The sequence below is a fragment of the Pieris brassicae genome, chromosome Z (assembly GCF_905147105.1).
Source record: "Pieris brassicae chromosome Z, ilPieBrab1.1, whole genome shotgun sequence".
Classification (NCBI taxonomy): Eukaryota; Metazoa; Arthropoda; class Insecta; order Lepidoptera; family Pieridae; genus Pieris; species Pieris brassicae.
In genome coordinates, this window is record NC_059680.1 from 5,205,208 (window position 1) to 5,230,855 (window position 25,648).

Below are 25,648 nucleotides of genomic sequence, written 5' to 3' on the forward strand. Positions count from 1 at the left end.
AGATCAAAAACGTTTAATACTGCTCCAAACTTCTGAAGGGCACGTAGAAGAAGATAAAGAAGTACAAAATGTTTTCCAGCCTTCCTTCTCTGAGGAATTTATGTGTCGTACTAATAACTTCATTGAGAATATCTAAATTTCCATGGGACATGTCCTCTGTATAGACTCTCTCAGCTTCTTTTTTCTACTTACAGCAACCATACATTCTCTACCCCATCATGGAGGAAAAGGAATCTTATTCGATGGATTTTTGTTGACAGAAAACATCTGATCGGCAGATTCTGTTAAACATGTAGCCAAAGCTCTAGAAGAATTAGTCTCACCACTGCTACCTAATTCGGGTAAATCTTTTATTTTAGATTCGACAAGGATTTTAAATGCAAGCCAATCAGCATTATTTAATTTATATTTCACACGAGGTGGTAGTTTTTGATAAGGAGAGCGTTTAATATGCGAGGATATGATAATCGGGAAATGATCACTGCCAAAAGTAGATGATGAAGTGTACCAAGAATGAGAAGAAGCAAGATCTGGAGTACAAATTGATAAGTCAAGCTAAGCTTTTCATTGGGCTTTGTACGTCTGGTTAGTGACCCATAATTAAGTAAACACAAATTATGTAAATCTAATATTTCAACTAAACGTTCACCATTGGAGTCAGTAGTGCTACAACCAAACATTTGGTGATGAGAGTTAAAGTCACCTAATAGAAGGAATGGAGGACTGAGTGAAGAGAGTAAATTATTAACGCTATTGAGAATAATAAAAGAGGAACGAGCGAGATAAATAGAAACTATAGAAATATTATCAATTTTGATGCCGACAATATTCATGGCATCATTAGAGACTAATGAAGAAAATGATATTTCAGAAAAAATAATTGATTTCCTCACAAGTAATGCTATGCTAGAATACTGTTTTTTTATATGAGGGATTAGTAGAAATATTACGAGATACAGACTGCGGAAGAATATGTGGGTTTTGGTACTTCCAGAATTGTTGAACTGAAAGCATCTGCGTATGAAGGCTTAATAGAGGGAAAATATTTACTGGCTTCGGCATAAGACATGCAGCTCTGAGCCATTTTAACATTAATTTCTGTCTGTCTTACAAACTCAGGACATGACTTATCTATCGCTGAATGGGACGCTTACATTTCACACAATTCACAGTACAGAGGATCTTCATTTGAGCTGTCACATAACACACCTGCATGTTGACCTCCACAGTTATAACATATTGGAGTCTTAGAACGACATTGAACTTTGGTATGACCATAACGGCAGCTTTTATAGCATTGTATCGTAGGATAAATATATATTAGTAGTGTAGAAATCTACTGGAAGAGCATTATAGCACATGAAAATCCTTTTTGGTAAAACTTGTCCATCAAATCTTATCAATATTACAACTGATTCAGAGGTTTCCAAGAAACCGAGTCATAAATTTTCACCTTGCGATTCAAACGTCTTATTTTAAGTACGGATACATATTGTTAAACTTCCTCTACATTCCATCTACAGGTCCCTCACGAACTAGCCCCATTCTTGTTACGCTGAAAGTGGGAATGAAGGTTTAGGTAGTTTGGTTTATGTTGATTGGTCCTTATTTGGTTAAAATAAAACTTCCTAATAATTCGTTGAGAACAGGTGAAGATGGAATGTGGAATGTGTTTAATTTTTAAAAACTGTAGATTTAGATACAAAAATTATCCTACACTGGCCACTAGTGGTAACATGTGGTACCAAGATGCGAAGGGTGCGTAAACGATAAAATCGAAATGCAAAAAGTTGTCCTTCGCGGCCGAAGACCTCATGCGGCAACGAATCCCTGCGGAGGAGGACCCTATTTACATCTCGCCTAGCGCGGTGTTTAGGGCTGCGCGCTCTTTGAAGGCGCGCAAAGCCCCAGGGCCCGACGGCATCCCAAACCTAGCCCTGCGACACCTATCCAAAAGGATGCTTGCCTCGTTGGCACGCCTATATACCGCCATCGCACGCCACACGCACTTCCCCGAATCCTGGAAGGTAGCGAAGGTCATTCTCCTCCCGAAACAGGGTAAGAACATCCTGCTCCCAAGCAGCTACAGGCCCATCTCCCTGCTGTCGACGCAGTGCAAACTGTTTGAGGGCCTCATGCTGCCACACATACATAAGCACTTCACGCCGCGCCCTGAGCAATTCGGCTTCCGAGCGGAGCACTCGACTACACTCCAACTCACGAAGGTACTGCACGACTTTACCACAGCCATAAACAAAAAATGTGCAGTAACGGTCGTGTTCCTAGACATGGAAAAGGCCTTCGACAGAGTCTGGCACGCCGGGCTACTAGAAAAAGTGAAGACTCTGGAACTACCACGGAGGCTTAGAGCCCTGATATGCTCCTATCTCCGAAGCCGATCGTTCTTCGTCTCGGTCGAAGACGCCCGCTCCTCACAACGCCCCATCGCAGCAGGAGTACCCCAAGGCAGTTGCCTAGCGCCGACACTCTACTCAATCTACACCGACGACATCCCCGCCACGGGAGGGGCGTCGGTCGCCCTGTACGCAGACGACACCGCATATTACGGCAGCTCCCTTCACAGGCGACACGCCACGACAAAGGTACAGAGGGCGCTTGACGCTCTCCCTCAGTGGTTGGACGACTGGAGGCTGGCCGTCAACGCAAATAAGACCCAGGCGATCAGCTTCCCGCCTGGCAAGAAACCACCACCTCTTCAGCTGCTTGGAGTCGAGATCCCATGGTCCACGGAGGCTAAATACGTAGGCATAACGCTAGACAGAGGCCTGCGATTCAACGCGCACATCAACAAATCAACCGGGCGCGCAAAGGCCGCGGCCGCCCGCCTACGCCCTCTGTTCAGCTCTACAATGCCAACCCAGAGGAAAGTGGCCCTCTACAAATCCTACGTACGCCCGCACCTAACGTACGCGTCTCCGGCCTGGTACGCACTCACCTCGGACACCCAGAAGAAGCGCCTACACGCCGTGCAAAACAAAACGCTGCGACGAATTGTCAACGCCCCGTGGTGCGTGCGTAACACCACCATCGCCAGAGACCTTCGCATAGAGGATTTGCACACACACATACAACGCCTGTCCAGGGGCATGTTCGACAGAGCGGACCACTCCCGAGTGACGCACCTAGCCGACATCGCTCCACACCATACCCGTCCACCCGACCATAAGCGCCGTTTCCCGCGGGAAATCTTCAGTGCGGTACCGCAGGCGACCAACACCCAAACCAGCGCCCATCACACCCTACCGGTTGTTTAAAAAAAAAAAATAATATAAAAGCAACCGGCTCAACCTGGGCCCCGCCCAACCCCGACACCACCTCATCTTAGTGAGGTGCGAAAAAAAAAATGAAACCCCGCGAAAGGAGGCAACTCCCACGCGGCACCCCGTGCAAACTACGACGCGGGATTGATATCCAATAGTAGTTGTCCTTTTCTGCGCGCAACCGTCGAAGGGTACGAACGTGTTCTTCTCAGAACAGTTCGATATCGTGGTCTAACGATAACGCCAATTAACTGTTATTTTCAGAACAAATTATTGTTTCATGACGATAACGTTTACAACTGTCCTTGTCAGGACACATCACTGTTTCATTACAACACGTACTAATCACCTACAAAGGCTTTTATCTTTTTCGTTTCCAAAAGATTGCAGTTAAGAGAGTTATTGGCATCTTTGTAATCGGAAAATCCAACTACGCACCTGTTTCTTCCTATACGCTTTACACTTCCGGGAATAATATTATCAAATTTGTTTTGCTTTAAAAAATTGCCATATGTTATAGGATGGAGAACGGTCCCGTTGTCAGATGAATTTTGTATCCGATGAACATGTATTAAATACGGAGAAACATCAGTAGGAACACATTCAGTACGGCCAATCGAACGGGAATCTGTAATTGTTACTTTGGTGTTATTTGAATTTCCCGCGTTAAAGTCTTGAGAGATATTATAATTTTCCGTGTAAGATGTTGATGGTTGAGAGGATGTGTTTGTGAATTATTATTATTTTGAGAGTGTGAAGATGACATGGATCGCGATATAGGTTTAGAAGTAACCTTTTTGATTAAAATTGACTCATTTTCAATATTGCATAATCTTTCGCACTGACAAAAATCACCGCTAGAACCACTACCTTTCTTTTTATTAATTTTTGTACACTGCCGACAAAGGCGCAAATAACGAGTTCGTTTGCGACTTCCTTCACCTGTCTGAGATGATACAACAACCGTATCCATTTTGTCCAGGTTATCTTGTGAACCAGCATTTGATCCCACAGGGAGATTCAGGCCAACACGGCCATCATCCCTCGTTCATACAGTTACAGAATTGACAATAACTTACCGACTACACGATGCCACTATACACAAATAGATATAAAGATTACACATAATACAAAAAATTTAACTACCATCTTATCCTATATATAGCGTTTTAACTAGTACCATTAAATAAAATTTTCACCACCATCAAAAATACGTCTACCATGAACGAAGTTTCCCGCGCTTTTTCTTACCACTAACTTTGCTAGTTTGAAACTGTCATAAAGTTAAAAAAAAAATTTTAATAATTTTATGGCCTGGTAACGAGACCTTTAAGCCAAGTCTTATTTACGGTCACTAATTCACATGTTATTCTATCGTTTCACTTGTCTTCTTAAATCTTCCCCACGGTATTTTTGATGTATTTATATAATGCACTATAACACTTTTTGTTTTTGAGCAAATCACACACCTGGCGGCGGGAGGGATAACTAATTTCCATTATTTCACTTGCCAATATTTCATAAAGTTAAAACTAGTGCCATAATTATAGATAAAAAAACTATGCTAGTTTAACTATAGACATAAAAACCTGCAATGTTGCTAGCATTAAATCATTAAGAACTGCACTCATCAATAAGGTTACTTTAAATTCACACATAAAATACAATATCAACATTTCTGTCAACTATTAGCACAGATGTGAGATGAGCCACATTACTAATGGAGTAAAGTTTAGTCCCTATTTAATTTTCCTTCCTTCCTTTTTTTAGGTTGTTTTTCAATATATAATAATTGGAACGGACTTCCAATAATAAGCAAGTAGTACCTCCTATACAATATTCGGCAAGTAGCGTCTAAACATAACAAGTAACCACCATTATAACTATTAAAAATATTGTTATGGTCGTTATGCTAGAGGTAAGATTCAGAAATAAGGTCAACAAACGCCAAGCCTGACTCAATTTCATAGTTTGCGCTAAGTCTCGTTTCTTAATCGCACCCAAGGACACTTCTTGCTTATCTGTGGCGGGAATATATGAATTAGTATAATGTCGACTTAATATTCACACTTATTAGATTGTAATATAATACAGCTATAACTGCAGATTGCACAAGGGTTACAAAATTTAAGAGTTATAAAACTCATAAAATAATTTGGTAACTGATTAGGAATTGGAACATTTTTTCCATAACCTTTATTCTTAGTGCACAATGGTACAATTGTGGATAGTTAATGTTGGAATTTTTTGCTTGGTAGCTAGAGAATAGAACACAAAACATAAATATACTCAGACACAACTTGGCATACATAGGTCTATGTTTTATATATTATAGAGCTTATATACTCATTGCAGATCTGTCCATGGATTTGTTTTCTAAAATACTTTATCATGAAGAACCCACAAATCCTGGTGTTGCTGATATATAACTGTCTTTAAAATGCATCACTTAAATATTGTAGCATTTAAGTGAAACAAACGATAATGGGCACTCTACCTAGCATACTCTTATCACAAGCAATGTTCCATTCATATACTATATACTTGTTATTATATATCATACCAATGTAAAATTATAAGAGTACCTTAAAACCTTATGTATTTTGACATATGACAGCTAGTATATTCAATTTTAAAATGAATTTATTAATTTGACACTGGACCACCACCTACTGTGGTTTGTTGATACTTAAGATTATCTTACTCATTTAGCTTTGTTATGATTGCAACTCAAAATTCTCCTTGCTCATATTTATGGTTCAAGTAGCCTCTTTGTATTATTCTGTAGATGGAATCCCCTAACCTCATAATATAGTTGAATGCTTATGAAGTGTTGCTTCTGAAAAGTTATTTCTGATCTGTTTGATAATGAACATTATTTATTTTGGAGGTCAAGGCCAGTTCATTAAGTACATTTCATTTTTCAAATTTAATGTACATTTCCTGTGCATGTTTGAAAAAACTTGTAACATGCAAGTTTACCATTTTGTAATAAACTACGATCATTTTGATATTAACATATGATCACAATAATTATTTAAATAACGTGGTTTTACTTAATCCCAAGATGTGTGGGCTTAATTTTAGTTGATAGATAAGCTTTCTCTGATTAATTAATAAGTTTTAAATAAAAAAATAACCACTAACATCTCATAAATGTTATGGTAATTAAATGTGTGATGATAATAAATTTAATGTGATAAACTTTAGATAAACATATTTAATACAGCTATTTATAGAAACACTAATGCATATTAAGTAATTAAAAAAAAACAATAATCATTAAATTCTACATTACTTTAAAATATTAACATTTTCCAATAAATTTAATCTTTACTACTGTTTCTATGTCTTTAATATCAGAACAAAGTAAATAATTTTGTTTAAACATTGTATTTAAAAAGGATACAACAACAAATCCTTGGTGGATCGCAATATGCTATATTGGATAAAATATAAAGATAACACATTTTTGTTTATATTATTTTATTCATAAGTATAATAAATTTACAATTATTTACATCTTAAAACAATTTCTTATAACTAAAATAATTCTAATTTATGAAAAATGTCTCAATTTATAAATAATAAATTAATGAATAGTACAAGTTGTGTGGGCCCCGTGGCGCATTTTGTTTTCAGGTATTTACAAAGATAGGTGATATAATGGCGAATGACAATTTTGTGAGGAATTAAATATTATTTACATAGAGCTCTATATTTATAATGTCTTATTATTTGAGCATCAGTTGCCCTCTATGTTCTTTATGTGGACCAATTTTCAAAATACCCAGAATATCTTAAACACTTATTTTAGCAACACATTTTAGTACTAAGAAATATCGAAACATTCGATTTTAAGGGCAGGGTATTTGAAATAGATGTTTATTGACAATGACTCTTTGATTGCACCTTCTACGACCTATTGATTAAATATAACCAATAAAGTCGATCATAAAAAATATACGATCAGATCAGAATCAGAAAAAAGTTGCATCTGTCAAATTAAGACTAAATTGCTCTATGAGGCTTTAGTGCTGAGTGATCGAATATACTGGCCTCTTAACTTATTTTGTTGTTAATTAAATACATTTGATATTTAGACAATATTAATAAGTTCTATTTAAGATTTGTGGATTATCTCATTGCATAAGATAAGCTTTAAGTTAGCACTCAATATAATATACTTAAATGTAAAAAATGATAAAGAGTGTAACTCTGAAATTCTCGAGTATTGATTGGTACCACACAAAAACAGATAACAGGCTTATTAGTAAACGAAAATAGTTCGGGAATGGATGAGTATTCACGTGGCCGGTTGAATACCTTTGGGCTTAATCATCATAGAAGCTTTTTTAAGCGTGTAATCCCAGCCTCTCCAACGGAACCATACGATACCTGAAATTTTTGAATTTATTGTAATTTGCTCTATTATTATATACCTTTTCATTTATTTATGATGCCGATTCGCTATAAAATAACGAGGGTGACTTAAACTGATTGTCCACACAATCGTAGCTTTCATTAACAGCATTATTTTTACTCTCCCTCAAATAGAAATTTATAGATATCATATCCCTATCATCCTAATTTAATTTTAAACATAAGCGTGACAAAACATTACTTTAACTATCAATGGCACGTTTATAGGTTATGTATGATGACTTTTGTGTAATTATATTTTGAAGATTTACAGACTTTGATACCCTCTTAATTTAGGTAATATTACTTTTTCTAAGAAAAGTGTAGTCCGGCTACGATATTGTACATTATTGTACGTACCTTGCCTGGCTGTGAGATCTTGTGGATCATGAAGATACAATCCATTCAATCCGCGACCACATGATTTCCACCACCAACCACCTTTTAGCATTGAAGCGCAGTTTAATGATGATCTGTCATTATCCCTGTAATTAATAAGCGAGGTTATTTTTACGAAATGCTTTTTTGTTGTTGTAAAAAATTAATAAAATTAAATTTAGCTTTGTGTGCATGACATACATCGGTTTTTATCAAAGAAGGCAGCAAAAACTGCAAAGTATGTTAAGACCTAGTTCGGAAGTGGCACAATATGAGGAAGAGGAAGGATATAATATTTTTTGACTACCGCCTAATTGTACTATTACTTAATGGATTTTATAAATTATTATTATGTTGTTCAGATTGATTATACTTATTTATTTAAAAAAATCCGGCGGAGATATGGGAGACCGTATATTCAAAGATTTTATTTTAATCTTAGATATTTGGGTGCAGCCAGATTCTTACCTGTTGTAAGTTGAGAAGGGGCTATTATTGGATCCGTACCAGGGGTCATTAAGGGAATCTCCGGCGTTTCCCTCATATCCATCTATCTCAAGCTTGTAGTATTCCGCTTCAGAATATATTTTGAAGTGCGAATACTGCGCGTATCTGAAAGTAAAAAACAAATTGTTAGAGCACATAGCTTCTTATATAGTGACAATTCAATAAATTTGATATTTATATTCACTTTTCATAGTAAGTGCAGTATACATGTGTGTTCGAAATATTTACCTCTTGTTACCATCAAAATCTTCCAGCTCTACGCGAAGCATGTAATCATCGTTATTAGTGAGCATATATATGTTTTCATTTCCTAGCCAAAATTCCTTGCTGGGATCACCGAAACCATTTTTATAATCACTCCAATCTCTGTTGAAATTTTCAGCAGGTGTACCGAAATCATCACGACGGTGAATTACCTTAAATATCAATGAGTATTTTTTATACAATAATTTAATTTCGATTTTTTGTAAAATTATATAAAGCTTAACAGTTATTTTTTTTTAATAGCGCACGAGTACTTATATCTAATCCGGAAGTAAACTGCCAATTTATAGAAGGTGTTTATTCTGCCCATAGCCTCGATCCTTTGATACGTTTGGAAAAAGCTAGGGAAAGTAAATCGTATTAAACTTACAGTCCAGCCACCATCAGCTATAGCTTGTTCACAAAAGACCTTGAGGAACCAATACGTTGTGCCACGAATCTGAAGATAGTACACGCCAGAATCTCGCATGCCAGCATTCAGCAGGTCCACACAGGAATAACCCTGTAAATAATTAATTTTATTGTCACCCTAATTAATAATGGAACTCGATTTAACGATAACATAGTTTCGCAAAGCGTGAAATATGCAGTAGAATATGTCTTACGCAAGCCGCAAAGCCTTAGGAAGTAAGAATATAAATCGCTTTATACTTACACATGTGTATCTAATAAACTATTATTCTAATGAAAAATATTTATGATCGCACACATCGGTAATCAAATATCATCATCATATATAAGTATTACTAGAAGTAGTATCTAATAAAAAAAAACACAACTTGATGATTTGGGTAAAGAATAAAAAAACATTTCGTCTCTACCTTAAGTTTAACTCTGCTAAAACAATCATTCTACCTCTCAATCACTCTAGAAATTTCTATTTTAATCATGAAATTGTTCAAAAACAGTTTATAATTAAAATTAATGTTCGCAACAGGAATAAATTATAGACTCTGAATTGAATTATAGAAAATTGTTGACCAATATATTTAATACAGACTATTACTGGTCCCCTATTGCTCAAGCGAGAGACGTAAAAGGTATGAGAGCAGGTAGCTGGTTGATAACTTATGTATTTCTGAGTACTTAGCCACATTACGGCCGCAAATGCAACAGTCAGGTTGGAAACGAACTTATTAAAATTCCATCTGTAGAATTTTGGTTTTAACCTGTTTTAATTAATTGATAATTCGGTAAAATATCAATAACATTTAACGATTTCAGTTAGCGGTACGAGTATCATATTTCCACAAAAAATGTTTTAATTATGCAATTTTAACTAAATATATATTTTGTTAAAGTAAGACTTATTTAAAATGATGAAAATTAAGTACGGAATGAATTCAGTGTAAAATATGAAGGGCTATCTTCAAAAACATTTGACTTACTTTAACATCCTTATAGTTGGCGACAATTTCCGAAGCGAATGTGTTGTTGCCAATAATTGGTTTGTTTTTCACGCTTGGGAAGATGATGCCGCCTTTACGGCTAGTGGGACGAGGACTGGTCGGTCCAGTGCTGGCGGGGGTCACCGTCACTGTTGCGCTGCTTAAACTTGTACTTGAGTTACTGGGACTGCTCGGGCTGTACGTGACACCATAATTATGTAAGATGAAACTATTGAAACCTTATATAACAATAACTTATTCTAAGTTAAAATTTCGCAAACAAAATTCGCAATTGCAATCACATTTTTAGGAACTATTCGCTTGTTGCAAAAAAGAAAATGGCTTCACCTATTATTAGCTGTTGAAATGGATGGCGTAGTAAAGGCAGCTGTACTTGTGCTGGGATCTGTTGAAGGCTCATCTACTCTATATCTGTTGGGTGCATACTCTACTAGCCGATCTATAGTCGGATCTAGTAATAATTCCGCCGGTACAGGTCGTTGTGCGAGGGTTGCTACATCGTCTTCCTGCTTTTTTAATCGTTTCTCTACCATGTCTAGATTTTCAATAATGAGATTTGTTTTTACACGTAAATCATTATGAATTTGACCAATAGCTCGCTCTTGTCTTTGTGTTTGAGTCAGTAGTTCATCCGACTTTGGCACTAAATCATCTACAGAACTTTTTGTGCCTACCACCACATCCCACACCTCATCCATTTTCTCTGATACGCTCATCATAGGTATAATTTTGTTGACCAATGTATCTATTTTATTAGTTTTAGAAACTGGTGAAGATGTGCTTGTGGCAGTACGGTTTTTAAAAATGCTATTTACATTAATTGATGCAGATTCGGGTTCTACTATAGCGGCATGAACATCTGCCATCATGTACAACACCTTTCCTAGATTTTCTGAAACAAGGTTAATATGGAATTGCAATTTCCTATCAACTGTTGTCATTGATGTTCTTAATTGATCTACTTCTTTCGTTATTTCATTTATGACCTCTGTATTTAAACCTTTTGCTATTTCGATAACATTGAGGTTAATAGGTTTTTTTTCACTTGCTTCAGCGTTAATATCATCAACTGGTAAAAAGTTATTATCAATTTGAGTTTTAAGGCCTACTAGTTTAGAGTCAATGTCAGATACTTTTTGATCTAAAGATTCTAGTTTTTTATCAAGTAATTGAGAGTTGCTTATTCTATTATCATTGTGTTTTTTGTGAACATTTTCAGTCACAATTTCTTCTTCATCTTGTCCAATTCTGCTAAACAACTTGAAGTCTAGATTGCCTAGTTTAGATATAATTGCGTCGGTTTTAATAATGTTATCGTTAACTCGCGAATCTAGAGCCTCTACTCTCCTCATGAGATGTTCAACGGCTTTATCCAAATTTTCTATTCTTTGAAGTTTTGTCTCTAAGGTACTCACTATAACCTCAAACACATTGAAGATGTACTGCTCTCTGAAACAAATAAAATCTATATTATTTCTGAACCTCGGAAATTAAGTGATGTCGAAAGAAACTTTTTTAGTAAAACATTTATTTATGGCCGTATTATATAAATGTTGTTATTATCAGACTCATGGTCAATAATTATCAAAAAATATATCTTTATATGTATATTTACGATACTTTGATGACATGATTCATTTTGCAATTAGAATTAAAAATCATTGTCGTACTATAGTATTCTTCTTTCTATGTATGTATCTTCGAAGCAATTACATTTTTACGCACTGTGGCTTATTAAGACAAGGAGGAGTTAACAATATGATAAAGAAACATTTGTGTGAAAATAGGAACTGTACTGTAGTGACAAATCCGCAACATCTTGCATGGTCAAAACGTAAAAAATTAATATAAGTAATTTATTCAATCATTAATTGTTATTATATAGTCCCCAAAGCTTGATAAAAGTGAGGTGATTACAAGTTACGCAGTGTGTGTATGCATAAGCATGTTAAAGTTTTAAATGTAATGCCTTGTAAATTGATTTTATCTTATGCTTTAAATAAATAATTGAAATACATTTGAACGTTATTGTACAATATTATTATGAACGTAAAATGATAATTGCGTAGTTGTACGAAACTGTTCTCTCAATTTAACTTTGTCACCAATTTATGTATAGTTCAAATTGCGCTGGTAGGAGGTACAACCTGCTTCAAGTTGCGCAAATCTACCTCAAAATTATGGGTGCTGTCTGCAAAACTAGAGCAGAATTAAAGCATTCATTTATTAAATCGATCGGCCAGTCGTAAAGCAATTATAATACGCATTTTGCAAATTTCTTCTTAGATGTTATGTGCTAACCCGGTGTTTCATTATTATTTAGAAGTCATTTTGAAATCTGACTTCGAAATTGCTAGAAATATTAAGTAGACTGTAGAGCGTAATCAAAGACGCAGTTATACCTCCTACGTTATGAATTTTGTTCTTAATCTGAAACTTCCCACGTTATGTAACCATACACGTGCTTATACTTACATTTTAATTTTAAAACATAATAGTACTTCTAGACCCGCAATGTTTGCTTATATTCCTTGCTAATGTCACTAATACCAGCTTCAACAATGACCGTTCGAGTTTCTGTTATGAAACGCCACTGGGATTTCTTATGCAACGCGCATTTTAGTAGAGGACTGGTTTATTGTACCAAATTGTCCTGTGTGGAGCAGTGAGGTGAGTGGTCGGTACCTAAGTCGATGATGGAACTCACTAGTCGCTAACGACGGGAATGTGGCTCAGGGCCTTTTAATATTATATCTTAAGAGCTCCTTGTCATTTTGTATTGCATCTAATTCACGAAACTTTCTTTGAAATATTTTTACATTCAGCTTTCTTACGTTTTTCTACTTTTTTTGAGACTGTATGAGATGATTTATATTGTTTCACGGAAACATTACTTATTTTTTTATCTGTCATTTTAGACGCTACTAAGAAATGGCGTAAGTAAACAAGTAATTTTATACAATAATTATGAGAATTACAGCTGTCTTTTCTCGGTTAATGAGAACGCGGTCCATGTGATATGAAGACAGGGGTCGGCAATAAGGGCAAGTAAACGCGCAGATTGAGCCTTCATCGAGATAATATTGCTTAAACTAAGTAAATGCATTTAATATGTTGAGCAAAATGCGGCAATTTGTTTATTACCATGTATGGATTATTTAAATCAAATGAAATATTCGTTTAATTATATTCGAATGCCAACTCGTGCTCTACATAAGTCGTAGGTATTACATTGTTTGCTTTTAAGAGGGGTAAAGGCGTAAATAAATCAATCTTTACATAAGTAAGAAAAGGAAGGTTCATCTATAATTTTTTTTTATCTTTAGAATTTAGGCAAATGATAAAGTTTAATTGATATCACTGTATTAAACGACTACAACTGTTGATTAGTATAAGAATAACATACATAATTTTACGTTTCGAAAAGAACTCAAACGTAAAATAACGCAAGGAAGAACGTAGGATTTTAAATGTAGCAACAAAACATGTAAATGACAGTAAATTGGAAAGTAATGCAAATCGAAAGGGCGGAGTAATTAGACACGTCGGCATTTATAAGTCGATTACGCAAATGATCAACGATTTAATTCAAGGTTCTGAACGTGTGCCAATTACAAATAAAATGTAAATAAAATACCTAGCTAATACAAGTAAAAAAGCTCCTAACCTATTAATTCTCCATACATTTGCATTTGTATAAACTTTGAACTTTTACCCTTATCGCAAATGTTTATACTGATAAGGGAAAAATCCTTAAAAATGTTTGCAAATCGTCAATGATGAACGAAAATTATGAAATCAAACTTTATAAACGATTAATGAAGCGTATATCAATAAACATTAGTTGTTCATTACTCATAAATACCCCTCTGGGTACGTCTATCACTACGTTTGGTATGTACGGTTATATAAAACAATTACATTTTTATAAATCTATTAATGGACAAAAAATTCCGGATATCCACAAGCAGTGATATAATCAATTGGATATGATTGACAACGACCGGAGAAAGTCACGCAACTAATTACTATTCGCCACTAAGCCGAGCTGTATAAACTATTAACTCATTCTTCCATGGAAAGTGTAATTACGAAACTATGCAGATATGTAAATTGACTTTTTAAGCCTACTGCCCCTCATAGTATACTTCATAGAGGAACATGTTAGGGATGTCTGTTTTATACATTTAGTTTGTAACCTAACATTCTACCTAATGAATTATCCGACCATTATATGAGTGAGAGTGATACTGAATGAACTTATAATTCATATTAAATATATGCTATAAATAAAACAGTGAAAGTGTCGACAGCGGCGACAATAATGTTATTTCAAAATGTATAATAGTTGTAGAAAATGCAGTATAAAATTTTGCATAAAAATTAAACATTCTGCATTACGATAGGCCTTGAAGAGGACTCCGTTAAAAATATGTTCGGTATCCGGTGAGTGGAAACAACGGTTGAAGCGTTTACTCACCACAATGCAGTAACCGTTATCTTCTGTTATCAACATTATCAATGTCTAAAGTTTATTATTCACCGGCGGCGATGACCTCACAACTATATTATCTAAATACGAGGTAACTCAACACAAAACAAAGGGCTTTTAAGGAATTAAGAACAATCGTCTACGAAGCTATAACAATAGGAGTTTCTGGAGTTGATGTTTTTATATGGCTTATAATATAATAGAGGTTGTGTGTAATTACACAATTGCTATCTTATCACTTTTTAAATCTTAAAGTTATCCGTTGATGGTTTTTTCTATGGTTTTTAGATTCATGTATAAATTGTAGAAATACGACGTTCCCCAAGTTATATACATTTTAGTTGGAATGTAAATAGTTGAATGCAACGTTGCAGTCGTTTAGAGTGGCAGATTGTACCTTCACGAGATTGCTTGGTATACGCGATCTATCTAGGTTACCCACATAATGTAGCATTACGCATTAATAAAAGAAGCTAATGGATATTGATTGAAATTTTTAAATTGTTTCATAATACTAAGTGCATATTGCAACTGCCTTCAAAATACATTTTTTCTAGACTAATGTGTGCTAAGTGATTTATTTAATTTTGTCATCATACCTGCATATTTATATTTAAAAGGACTAGTGTCAAATTACGACTTTCAACGTAGAACTGGCCTAGTTTTCAGTAAGTAACGAGATTACTGTGTGAAAATTGTGAGAACGAGTATTCATGTTATGTATTATATAATAATAGTTGAAGAGAATTCCAACTATTACTGATTATAATTCAAAAAAAAATTAAATATATATAAAATTTAAATCCTTTATATAACATAACTTATTTATTGTGACTAAAAGTAATTATTAGGTACGAGACAGAACTAACTACGTAACGCTTTAGCTCTAGAGTTTGTAAGATATATAACATTTATGTTTTGAAAACATTAGCTTTCTTTAATAATCCTTAGGCAGCGTTAGATTATTTCTGAACGCCATAACTTCTTCCAATCTGCAGCTTTGTCAGTAACTGCTGGGATCGAATAGCGTAATAATATTTTCCAGGTAAAATAATCAAAGAAACAGCCCCACAGTATGAGTTACAGGACTTCCAAACTGCAAATGCTTATATATAACTGGTTATGGAGTTATGTCTAACTGATAATAGGAAACTTTGCAAGTATGTAACAATTTTACTATTATGAAGATACCAAACTATTTATCAAAGTAAGCTAAGTTTTTATAATATCCAACAAGAAAATTAAAATTTAACTATTAATTTATTCATTATATTGATCAACAATAACGCATTAATTGTATTGAAGGATGAGAACATAAGGCCAAACGTGCACGACCGATTATGATAAAAAACATACAAAAATGCACATATCTAACGACAATAATAAAGGATCAAGGCTTCATTTATCACTGGCACTCTCCTTAAAGCCTTAGCTAGCTTCGGAATACTGGGCGTTGACATATCGAATGACGTATAGTTCGCGGTCATTTGGAAGGAAGGCTAACTTAGCTAAGGCAAGGCTAGCCTCCAAAAGCTTGGTGTGCTCATCAAGGCAAGATGGAACTTCACTCCGGGGCACCACTTATAAAGCGCGTTCGACCCCACATGAAGTTCTGTTCTCATCTCTGGGCGGGAGCTCCCCAGTACCAGCTCCTTTCCCTTGACCATATTTAACGAAGAGCGATGCGAATCTTCAGCGACCAGTCACTTTCCGTGCGGATTGAATGCTTGGCTTTGCGTAGGAATGTGGGCTCTCTGCATCTTCTACTGCATTTACCTGCAGCTGAGTTTCGTTATCGGACGCACAGGCAAGTAGAACATAGCATCAGTATCACCGCGACGTCCGTCGTTCCACAAATTAGACTAGGTACTACGTACTAGTATGGAGCATCTTGCAGATGATATAAAAATTACTTCATATAACTTTTCAGCGTTGAGAGCATACATTGCATAACACGGAAAAGACATGTTGTTTAGAAGCGAATAGCTTAATTCGGTGATTGTTCCGGCTAGCATCTAATGGATAAGTATTAATCAACTTTATAAATCCTGTTTTTGTATAAATCAAAATTCTTATCGATATGGCCAATAAATCATTCTATTAAAATTATTTTTTATTAAAGAAAATAAGGATCTATACTCGTATTTGAATGATTGTCTCTACGTTTACAACGTTTATAGCTAAAATGGTCGATTGGTATATATTCATAGAATGAGGCATACTGGACGCAACCATTTTTCGCCCTTAACTGGAGGTTATTAAGCATATTAATTGCATTGATCAATTAATAATAAGCGTTTACATGGCAGGGCGGAAATTAGAAAATGGAGGATACATAAATATTATAACCATATTAACTCAATAGAGTCAATATACAAAGTAAGAAAAATTCATTTAAAATATTTCATCGAGTTCTTTGCCTCCATTTTGAGATGTAATCAAAATGGAGGCTAGCTTGAGCACAACTGCTTAGAATTTCTAGATGTATTATGCGTGTACCTATATACAAAGCAAATCTTTAAAAATCTGTTTGTCTGCAAAAATTAATTCAAATTAGTAGATTAATTTAATTAATTAATTAACTTTTGCAATTGTATCCTCGAAAATGGAGTTTATAAGTTAAGTGTCCTCTTATAGTTAGTACTATAATGGCAATAGCGGTTTGATGAACGAATGTATGTTTTTATTTTGCTACTTCCAATTAAATACACAGTGAGTCGCCGTCCATATTAAGTATAGTTTAAACCTGATAAGTATGACACGTTAATTATATACTAAAAATTACTTATAGATGTTATTAAACGTAATCCATATAGTACATAAATAAATTCATAAGCGTGTGATCTTCGTTTACAATTTCTAATTTCACCTATTTGCTTTTAAATATGCTACCTTCAATAAAATCTATAATTGACGATATTATGAATATGACGAGGAGAAAACAAATTAAGTGGCAAATTACATAAGACAGTGGGACAAAAAGTTCAACGTCCTATTTAATAAGAAAACCACTTTTTAAAACCAGTTCCTTAACTTGATTTTGGACAAGCAGTATACCAACAAATTGTCGTTCAATACCATTATGCAAATAACAATTGCGAACGATCAGAACCTCATAGAAAACGACCGTAAAAATCCATAAAGTGCAGTCATTTAATTCAGAGCTCCGTTGTGTATCCGACATTAAATAGTATGTCGAAAACTAATGCAATGTCCACAAAATCAACAGTCAATCGCTGCCACATAATATTACTTATTATGACTTTGAGATTCTTTCGCAACGTTATCTCTTTTATCTAAACGCGTGTGTATACGACATCGACAAGTTTGGACAGTTGTTTCAGATATCCATAAACATCAACACAACATCATGTGTACATATTTTATGGATGTGTTTAAATTTTACTTTAATATATATCGTATAATAACGTGAACTTTTTATTTACTTCAAACTTTTTATTGATTTCGGTATATTAAGAGTAATTAAAGATTATTCTAAAAAAATTGGTGCACTCATATTTTACGCGTTTACAAAATTTCTTAGGAATAGGTTGTAACAGTTTCTAAACTATCGAAGTCATATAGCTTTATGTTCTACCAGTATTCATAAGCGACGTTTGCATAAATGAATAGAGAAGTAGCAGGTAGCCAAACTTTGGGCAGGTTAATGGATAATAGTAACGTGGTAAGTATATTAATTATTCTTTATTTGAAAAATAAAGATCGATTATTGGTCTATAATTATTTTATCATTAGTTTGAAGTCGCTACGGAGTCCAGAGATCTTAAGTATAGTAGCAGGAATTGCTGTTTATTTTTTATAATAATCATAAAAAACCAATGGCGCTACAAGCTTTTTGATCAAGGCAGATTCCTGTACATATTTCGTAATCATTTATTTTCTTATTAGGCAAGTAGGTGATCTGCCTTCCGTGACTGATACGCCGTCGATTTTTCGGTCTAAGGCTGTTGGTTTCCTAATGTTGTTTTCCTTCACCGTACGAGCTAGTTAAATGCGCACTTTAAAATAAAAATCTATTTTTGCACATGAACCTTACGGGTGCTGAAAGGCCCTAAAGCCAAAATATTCCGTAGTTGATAATGCTCTTATGAGAGCCCGAATTTAATATCAGTAAGGCTGATAATGACAGTTAAAAGCCTACTAGGAAAAAACAGTACAGAAATTGTCCACAGCGGCTACGTAACTTTTACAAAACTCGTTAAGTTTATTTGATATATTTTTACCGAGCCGCAGATGTAAGGCAGACTTTCGTAAAGCGTACCTAATTACAGATAATTTATGCAACACTGTTGACATTTATAAAATTGAATTCTTTTCTTTCAAAGTAAATACTGAGTGTAATGACAGTTATGTAATACGAAAAAATACGATTACAACAAAAATAGCCGCAAATGCATTTAATCAAGCGTTACCTAATCCATTTTTATATTATCTTAATTTTAGGATCAATAATTATTACTACATCGAATATTGTCAAAACGTAAATGTTTTTTATTAAATTAATATAACTTTGGTTTGATTTTATATACACGTATCGTAAATTTAATGTAATTTAATAGGAAGAAGTCATAAAAGATAATAAATTAATTACTATCCATTTCAGTTAATTACGTGACTAAATAAAAACAAATCGAAAGTGACGTCTATAAATAATTGTTCATAAAAAAATCCACATATAATTCAAACACTTTTCGGTCTCGCTTCAACGCAGCGTAAACACGCTATGATAAAAAGAGACGAAAGAGTTTCTTAGTTATACCAGGCTGATTAAGTTTTTACAAATACGCGTCTGTATAGACTCAAAATGTGTACAACAATAGCTTCCACGCAAGAAATGAATACGTTACTCGTTTGCGCCCTTCTATAATAATTATATATATATTCTAAACTCTAGATGTATAGGAAATACTTCGACAACAATTCAATTGTTACTTTATTGATTATATATGTTGCAATAATCAAACCCAATTATTACGAATAACAGTGAAAGTGTGGTATTAAGTCGAGGAAACACTTGTGTAGTAAATCTTATTGTGTCTATTGCTCCCTCGTTTCATAATATTATTTATCAGAGAAGGCGTTTAACAGTTTGACGTTAAAATTTAAAAGGCCTAGTTCTGAGCGGCGAGGTGAATTTCTATGCGAGAAAATTACCTGTTTGATACTTGACATGTCACGAGAACACAGCACGTAAAAATAGTCATTTAAATTTTTTTATAGATTTTGTTGTCAAAAACAATTTTTTTATACTAATTTTTACTGTGTACATTCTTTCATATGAACGAATAGGACAGCAGGTAACTACTTTAAATAAAATCAGCAAAATCATTTACCGCTTATAGACTAAGCATAAGGCAAGACCATGCTCTCAGCATTTAAGATTTTCTGCTGCCGGGACCAAAATTTCATTTTATTTTTGTTGTCTATTTATTCATTTTTAATTATTTTTATTACTATTATGGTTCAGAATTATAATTCACATACATATATTGAGATAACCAAAATTCTATTAAAATATTTTCCACTAAAGATCAGATAACAATGGAAATTAATATTGACATAAAACTTTGAAATCGGGTAAGAAGTACAGGCAATCCTTGACCGAGTGCCGACCCTGCGCCTGCTGCTGTCTCGCGGAGATATTAACAATAACTATCTTGTGCTATTGTTCACATTTTTTCACAGAACAAGGGCGGAAGGTATAAAACTGTAATTAACAGCAAACGTTGAAAGAGCTATTAATTGCATTGTTGTAATATTTTTTCTCCAAGGCCTATTATGTTTCAAGATAGCATAGAAGAACATTTTTCACATTAAATCATTAATTATTATAACATATTTGTGACTGTGGTTATACAATACGGTGTAACCATAATACATTCAACAGACATCGTTAACGAAGTAGGTAAATATATTCATTAGGGTAACCTACATTTATCGAACTAAAATACTTTTTTATAGGAAGCTATACCTCGACACATACATACGACCGTATGACTTCCAACTTTTTATTTGCAACGTTATGTCTAACTAAATTACTGTATTTGACTTAATTAGTACATTAGATACACTGTGCTTTATGTTTCCATTCACTCACTTTGTTCGAAAACAAATATCTTATTACACTTTTTAAGATACGTAAAAGTAATTATTAAACACTATTAACGCCAAGAATAAAAGAGACAAACATTGGTAAAACACTTTAGTTTTTTAAATACATTCCTCCCAAATAAACGGAGATTGGTTATTTGTAAACGAAAAACATTTTAATTGAATAATGTCGAGGCTGCAAATATATTTGTACAACACACAATGGTTTGTCAGTTTCTAGAACCACGCATATGTCACTCTAGATTGATTGACACTAAAATACAGATCATGTGACATTACTAACATTCATACAGTAGGATTATTTATACCGCAGTTTAGATTTAATGAGCTGTGGCTAAACCAAAAACAGCAACGTTAAATCCGATTACCTTGTTACATTTAAAATCAATGCCTTGAGGCTTTTTCATGAAATATTTAGGTTTAACAAGCTAAGCGCTTATTAAATCATTAGCGTTTTATTATGAGAATAAAACATTAAGGTTATTCCAAATAAAAATAACTTGTAATGTATAAGGAGTGTGAATTTATTAAAAATTGGTTTTGCAATTAATGTAGTTTTAAAAATAGATAAAAATATACCTATGACCTGAATCTAGTCGCAAATTTCCATTTTGTGTCAGCATTGTTGTGTATAAAGAGAATTTAGCCCACCGAAGTTTAGTAAAAACTTATTTCAAAAGGCTATGCTGTTCTACATGACTGATCATATTTATTGAAATTTGCTTTGTGTTTAACAAAAAGCAGTGCAAATAATTATTAAAAATAATAGAGAAATAAAGGGTTGTGCAAAATATACAATATGTTAAATAATACAGCAGCATGTCTGGGCGTCGTGGTTGGCTAGAGAGCATCTGGACTTTCTGTTTCCACGGGTTTTGTCCAGCGCCTCCCTTAAGACAATGTACAGTTTTGAGGACGATGAGTTTTTCACTTGGTCGGTCCATCTGGTTGGAGAACGGCCACGTGATCGTTTGCCTTCGACCACGAGTTTGTCCAATTTCTCGTTGCCTCTGCACATTTTATTAAGCTACTTTACTTTATTATTATAATTATATTGGGGAAATATATAACGTACGAGTTAAAAGTTTTCTTACGGCATACCTGCAACCCTTGATCGAGTAGTACATCCGCTACAATTACATACATAATATATTTGTCTTTTTTATTGATCTAATTCTCCTTTTATGTCAGAATCAGAAGTGGCGAAGGCCACCTACATGACCCGACCGGCTGAGATGGCCAGACCTTTAAACAAAATGTTTAAGATTATAAATTTAAAGCAACACTATGTGTAGGAGTTGAGTTTGCTTAAATATACACACTATTGTACACATAAACTACTCAAGTACGCACATTGTATCGACAGTAGTGACCACTAAGCGAAAGCTTTTTTAATCACAATAGCTCCGCAACCATTACCGACTCTTCGAGTGAAATCTTACATTTACACAAAGACTCTTTTGTTTTAACCGCATTCTATTAACGCAATTTCTCAGCAATAATGAACTAGATTAATTATAATTGTCACATGTTTCCGCATTATTTAAGTCCTAACTGTGATAGTTCAAAAGATTTTTTCTTTGAATATTTAACTGAAGTTAAATATTGAATTGAGCGCATTGCGAAACTATTTAAAATATCGCAATTTTATATGTAATGTACACGTACTCCAGGTAAATGATTCAAAACAAATCATTCCCCATGTTATGTCGAAATCTTAATAGAGGTCATGGGTATGAAATTAATGTAAACCTGTTTAGGCATTAAAACATTTAACTGATAGTAGCTCGATGGAAAATCGAGTTACAAATTATTAAGTAAGGCATTAAACAATTTCCTTTTTTGATTTCAATGATACTATAAATTATTTATTGATTACATATTAAGTAACATCAGTTCATAATCTTTATGCTAGCTGTGCCCCGCGGTTTGTTTCGCATATATTTGACCATAGCGTGTGACCTTAAGATAAATGCAACAAATATTGTATACTTAGTGTGACTCAATTGATAGTACACTTGAATAATTCGTAATGAAAACCCATGCGAATTCTTTAATACAAAGATTCTCCTGGTGAGTTGCTGCTGTATTGCGGGCTACTTGATAGTGAGGAAATTGCATGGATCTGGTTAGCGCTGCGTCTTCTTAATTTCTCATGTCATGGTCAGAAGTGTTTATCCTTCCTATAACAAATTTTCAAGAGTGCCTGATTGTCCTTAACATGTGTGATGTTTGAGAAGACTTAAAAGAAATGTTTAGCTAATCCCTAACCGACATTTTGTATCAACAAATTGTCGGTTGGCAAAAAATCAGTGGCGAACTATTTTATATGAGGAGTCATATTCGGTGTTCTATGAATTAAACAAACTAAGAACTCGGTCATCTGATACCTTTACACGTTTGGACAGTAATAGTTCAAGTTTTGATGGATTTATTATATTATTGCCTTACAGCTCTACCACGCTCTACTTTTAATATTTGTATAAAAACTTAGTTGACCTAGTATGAAAAACCTTATACTTCTCAATATAACCGCAACAGTAAGATTTATCGTTAAACTTAATGTTTGTGTGTCTATTAAAATTTCAACCCTAATACTGGTAATATATACTCTGGTGCTTCCTAGTTTTCTCCATAATATGACTTAATATGCACCTAGTCCAGCCATAAGTTCCAGTTTAAATAAAGTAATATAAAATTATTAAAATTGTAATAAATATGTAGATATACTACATATTTATTGAAGTCTCATAAAAAATCAAAAAAATATTCTATTCGATATGGCCACCTTTGCCTTTTATACTTATATGTTTTTAATCTGTTTGGCCACGAATCTATGGCTTTACGCACTGTTTCCAAGGGAAATTTCGCCAATGCTCGCCCCAAAGATTTTTTAAGAGACTCAATGTCGCCGTGTCGTTTGGAGCCGGCCTCGTCCTCTAAAACTGACCATAATTTGAAGGCTATAGGGTTATGGTTGAGGCTAGATAAGGGCCAGTCTTCAGCTCTTATAAGATCCGGAACGTTGGTTTCAAGCCAGGCTTAGGTAGTTCGTGCCCTGTGACCAGGTGCAGAATACTGCTGGAAAGTCCATGATATATTTAAGAGGTTCCACAACATGATCTAAGACTGTATCTTGATACACTTTGGCTGAAGTTTTGACTCCTTTTTCACAAAAAAGTAGTTTCGTGACTCTTTGATAATACACGCTCCACCAAAATATCACTGATGCAGGATGATGAACACGTTGTACCTTTCCGACCACTTCAGCAGCTTCTTTGCTTTGGAACTGTGAGCGTACACTTTATCATGTTGCTTATTATAGTGTTCTTCAATGGTGAACATTTTTTCAACGGTAAAAAGGGATATTTCTGTGCTTTTCACTTGCGTATCGCGACAGAAGGCGTTTTGATATTAAAGATTAATTTAAGGCATGTCCTGAATATCGACGATAAGCACCAAGCGTCAGGTCTTATTTTATAATACGCGACAGAGTCCGAGTGGGAATGTTCATTTCTCCCTATAAGATTTTTTGCTTCATAATGGGGTTTCGACGAATTCTGGCTTTTACAGCATTAACAGCTTTTGTAGTTCTAAGGGCACGCGGTCGCCCCGATCTTTTCTGGTCTTGGACAGACGAAGTGTTGTTGTATCTGTTGATGGTACTATACGAACATACGGCTGATACCAAGTTTTTGTAGAGTCTGGAATATTCCAGAGTCCGGTCATATGACCGGCGGCTAGATACGGCTATTGTGCATGGCGACCACTGCAGTCCATTTTTCTTTAACATCCATATTGTAATTTGATAATGAACACGAAAAATATGTGAAATGGTGCAAAATTGAAAGAAGTTTTTCATATAATATACGTGTGCCAAATTTAAAATAATTAAAAAGTTGAAAAAATATAAGTTTTTATGTAATAAATAGTATTTATGGCCAGACTAGTTATATAAACCAAGGGTAACTAATGATTGCTGAAAAATATGTGACCTAAAAATTCTATAATAACGCTGGGCATTTTTATTTGTTACGTTTATAACGTAAAATAACTAAATATATTTTAGAGAGCAAGTTTTTAGATAACACTGCACATTTTATTAAATATTATCAGTTGTAGTATAAATTATAGATAGATTTATAAGAAAACAAATACTGCGTTTGACTCATTTTGCCTTACGAGAACGAGGTTTAACAAATTGTCGTTTCGACAAGATTATTAGTGTTTTATCAAGTAGATGCAACCTTCGAAACGTATCGAAAGATAGAAATACCTACATTCTGAACCTTTGCAAAGAACAGTATATATGAAACTTAAATTAAGGTTTAATTACACCTAAAACTATAATTATAGTTAATTTTCAATTTTCGGAAGAGTTTTTGTATTAACATTGAGACGATAAAATATTACACATGACTTTAATAGTTTTTTTAATATATAAACTGGATTGCGTGTAACAAGTTCTACCAGGAAATATTATATATTTTAATTATTTGAAATAATTAAATTGGCAAAAGGTTTGATATTTACGGTGGTATACATATGGTATTATTACCTCAAGACGACAAATATTGAGTGGGAGTGATTCATTCAATAACACAGTTGTCCTTCACATTTGATTTCAAATGACCAAATGTACTGTGTACCGATGGAATCTTTTAAGTTAATAGAAGATCGCGTTGAATATCCCGTTCTTTACAAGTATTACAAAAATAAAGAACAGTTATCAGCTCATGTAACTTTTCATTTAAGTTAAGATA

General features: G+C 34.1%; 1 protein-coding gene across 1 annotated transcript in view; it reads right to left on the bottom strand.

Annotated features, from left to right (window-relative positions):
- Positions 1 to 6,846: 6,846 nt before the first annotated feature.
- LOC123718991 (angiopoietin-related protein 2) overlaps positions 6,847 to 25,648 on the bottom strand; it is a 35,846-nt gene continuing 17,044 nt past the window's right edge. Inside the window, exons 2-8 of the mRNA XM_045676024.1 lie at positions 10,589 to 11,710; positions 10,241 to 10,436; positions 9,223 to 9,354; positions 8,817 to 9,004; positions 8,550 to 8,693; positions 8,064 to 8,188; positions 6,847 to 7,679 (exon numbers count right to left, since the gene is read on the bottom strand). Coding sequence (XP_045531980.1) covers positions 7,588 to 7,679; positions 8,064 to 8,188; positions 8,550 to 8,693; positions 8,817 to 9,004; positions 9,223 to 9,354; positions 10,241 to 10,436; positions 10,589 to 11,710 — 1,999 coding nt within the window. The 3' untranslated portion in view covers positions 6,847 to 7,587. The remainder of the gene's footprint in view (positions 7,680 to 8,063; positions 8,189 to 8,549; positions 8,694 to 8,816; positions 9,005 to 9,222; positions 9,355 to 10,240; positions 10,437 to 10,588; positions 11,711 to 25,648) is intronic.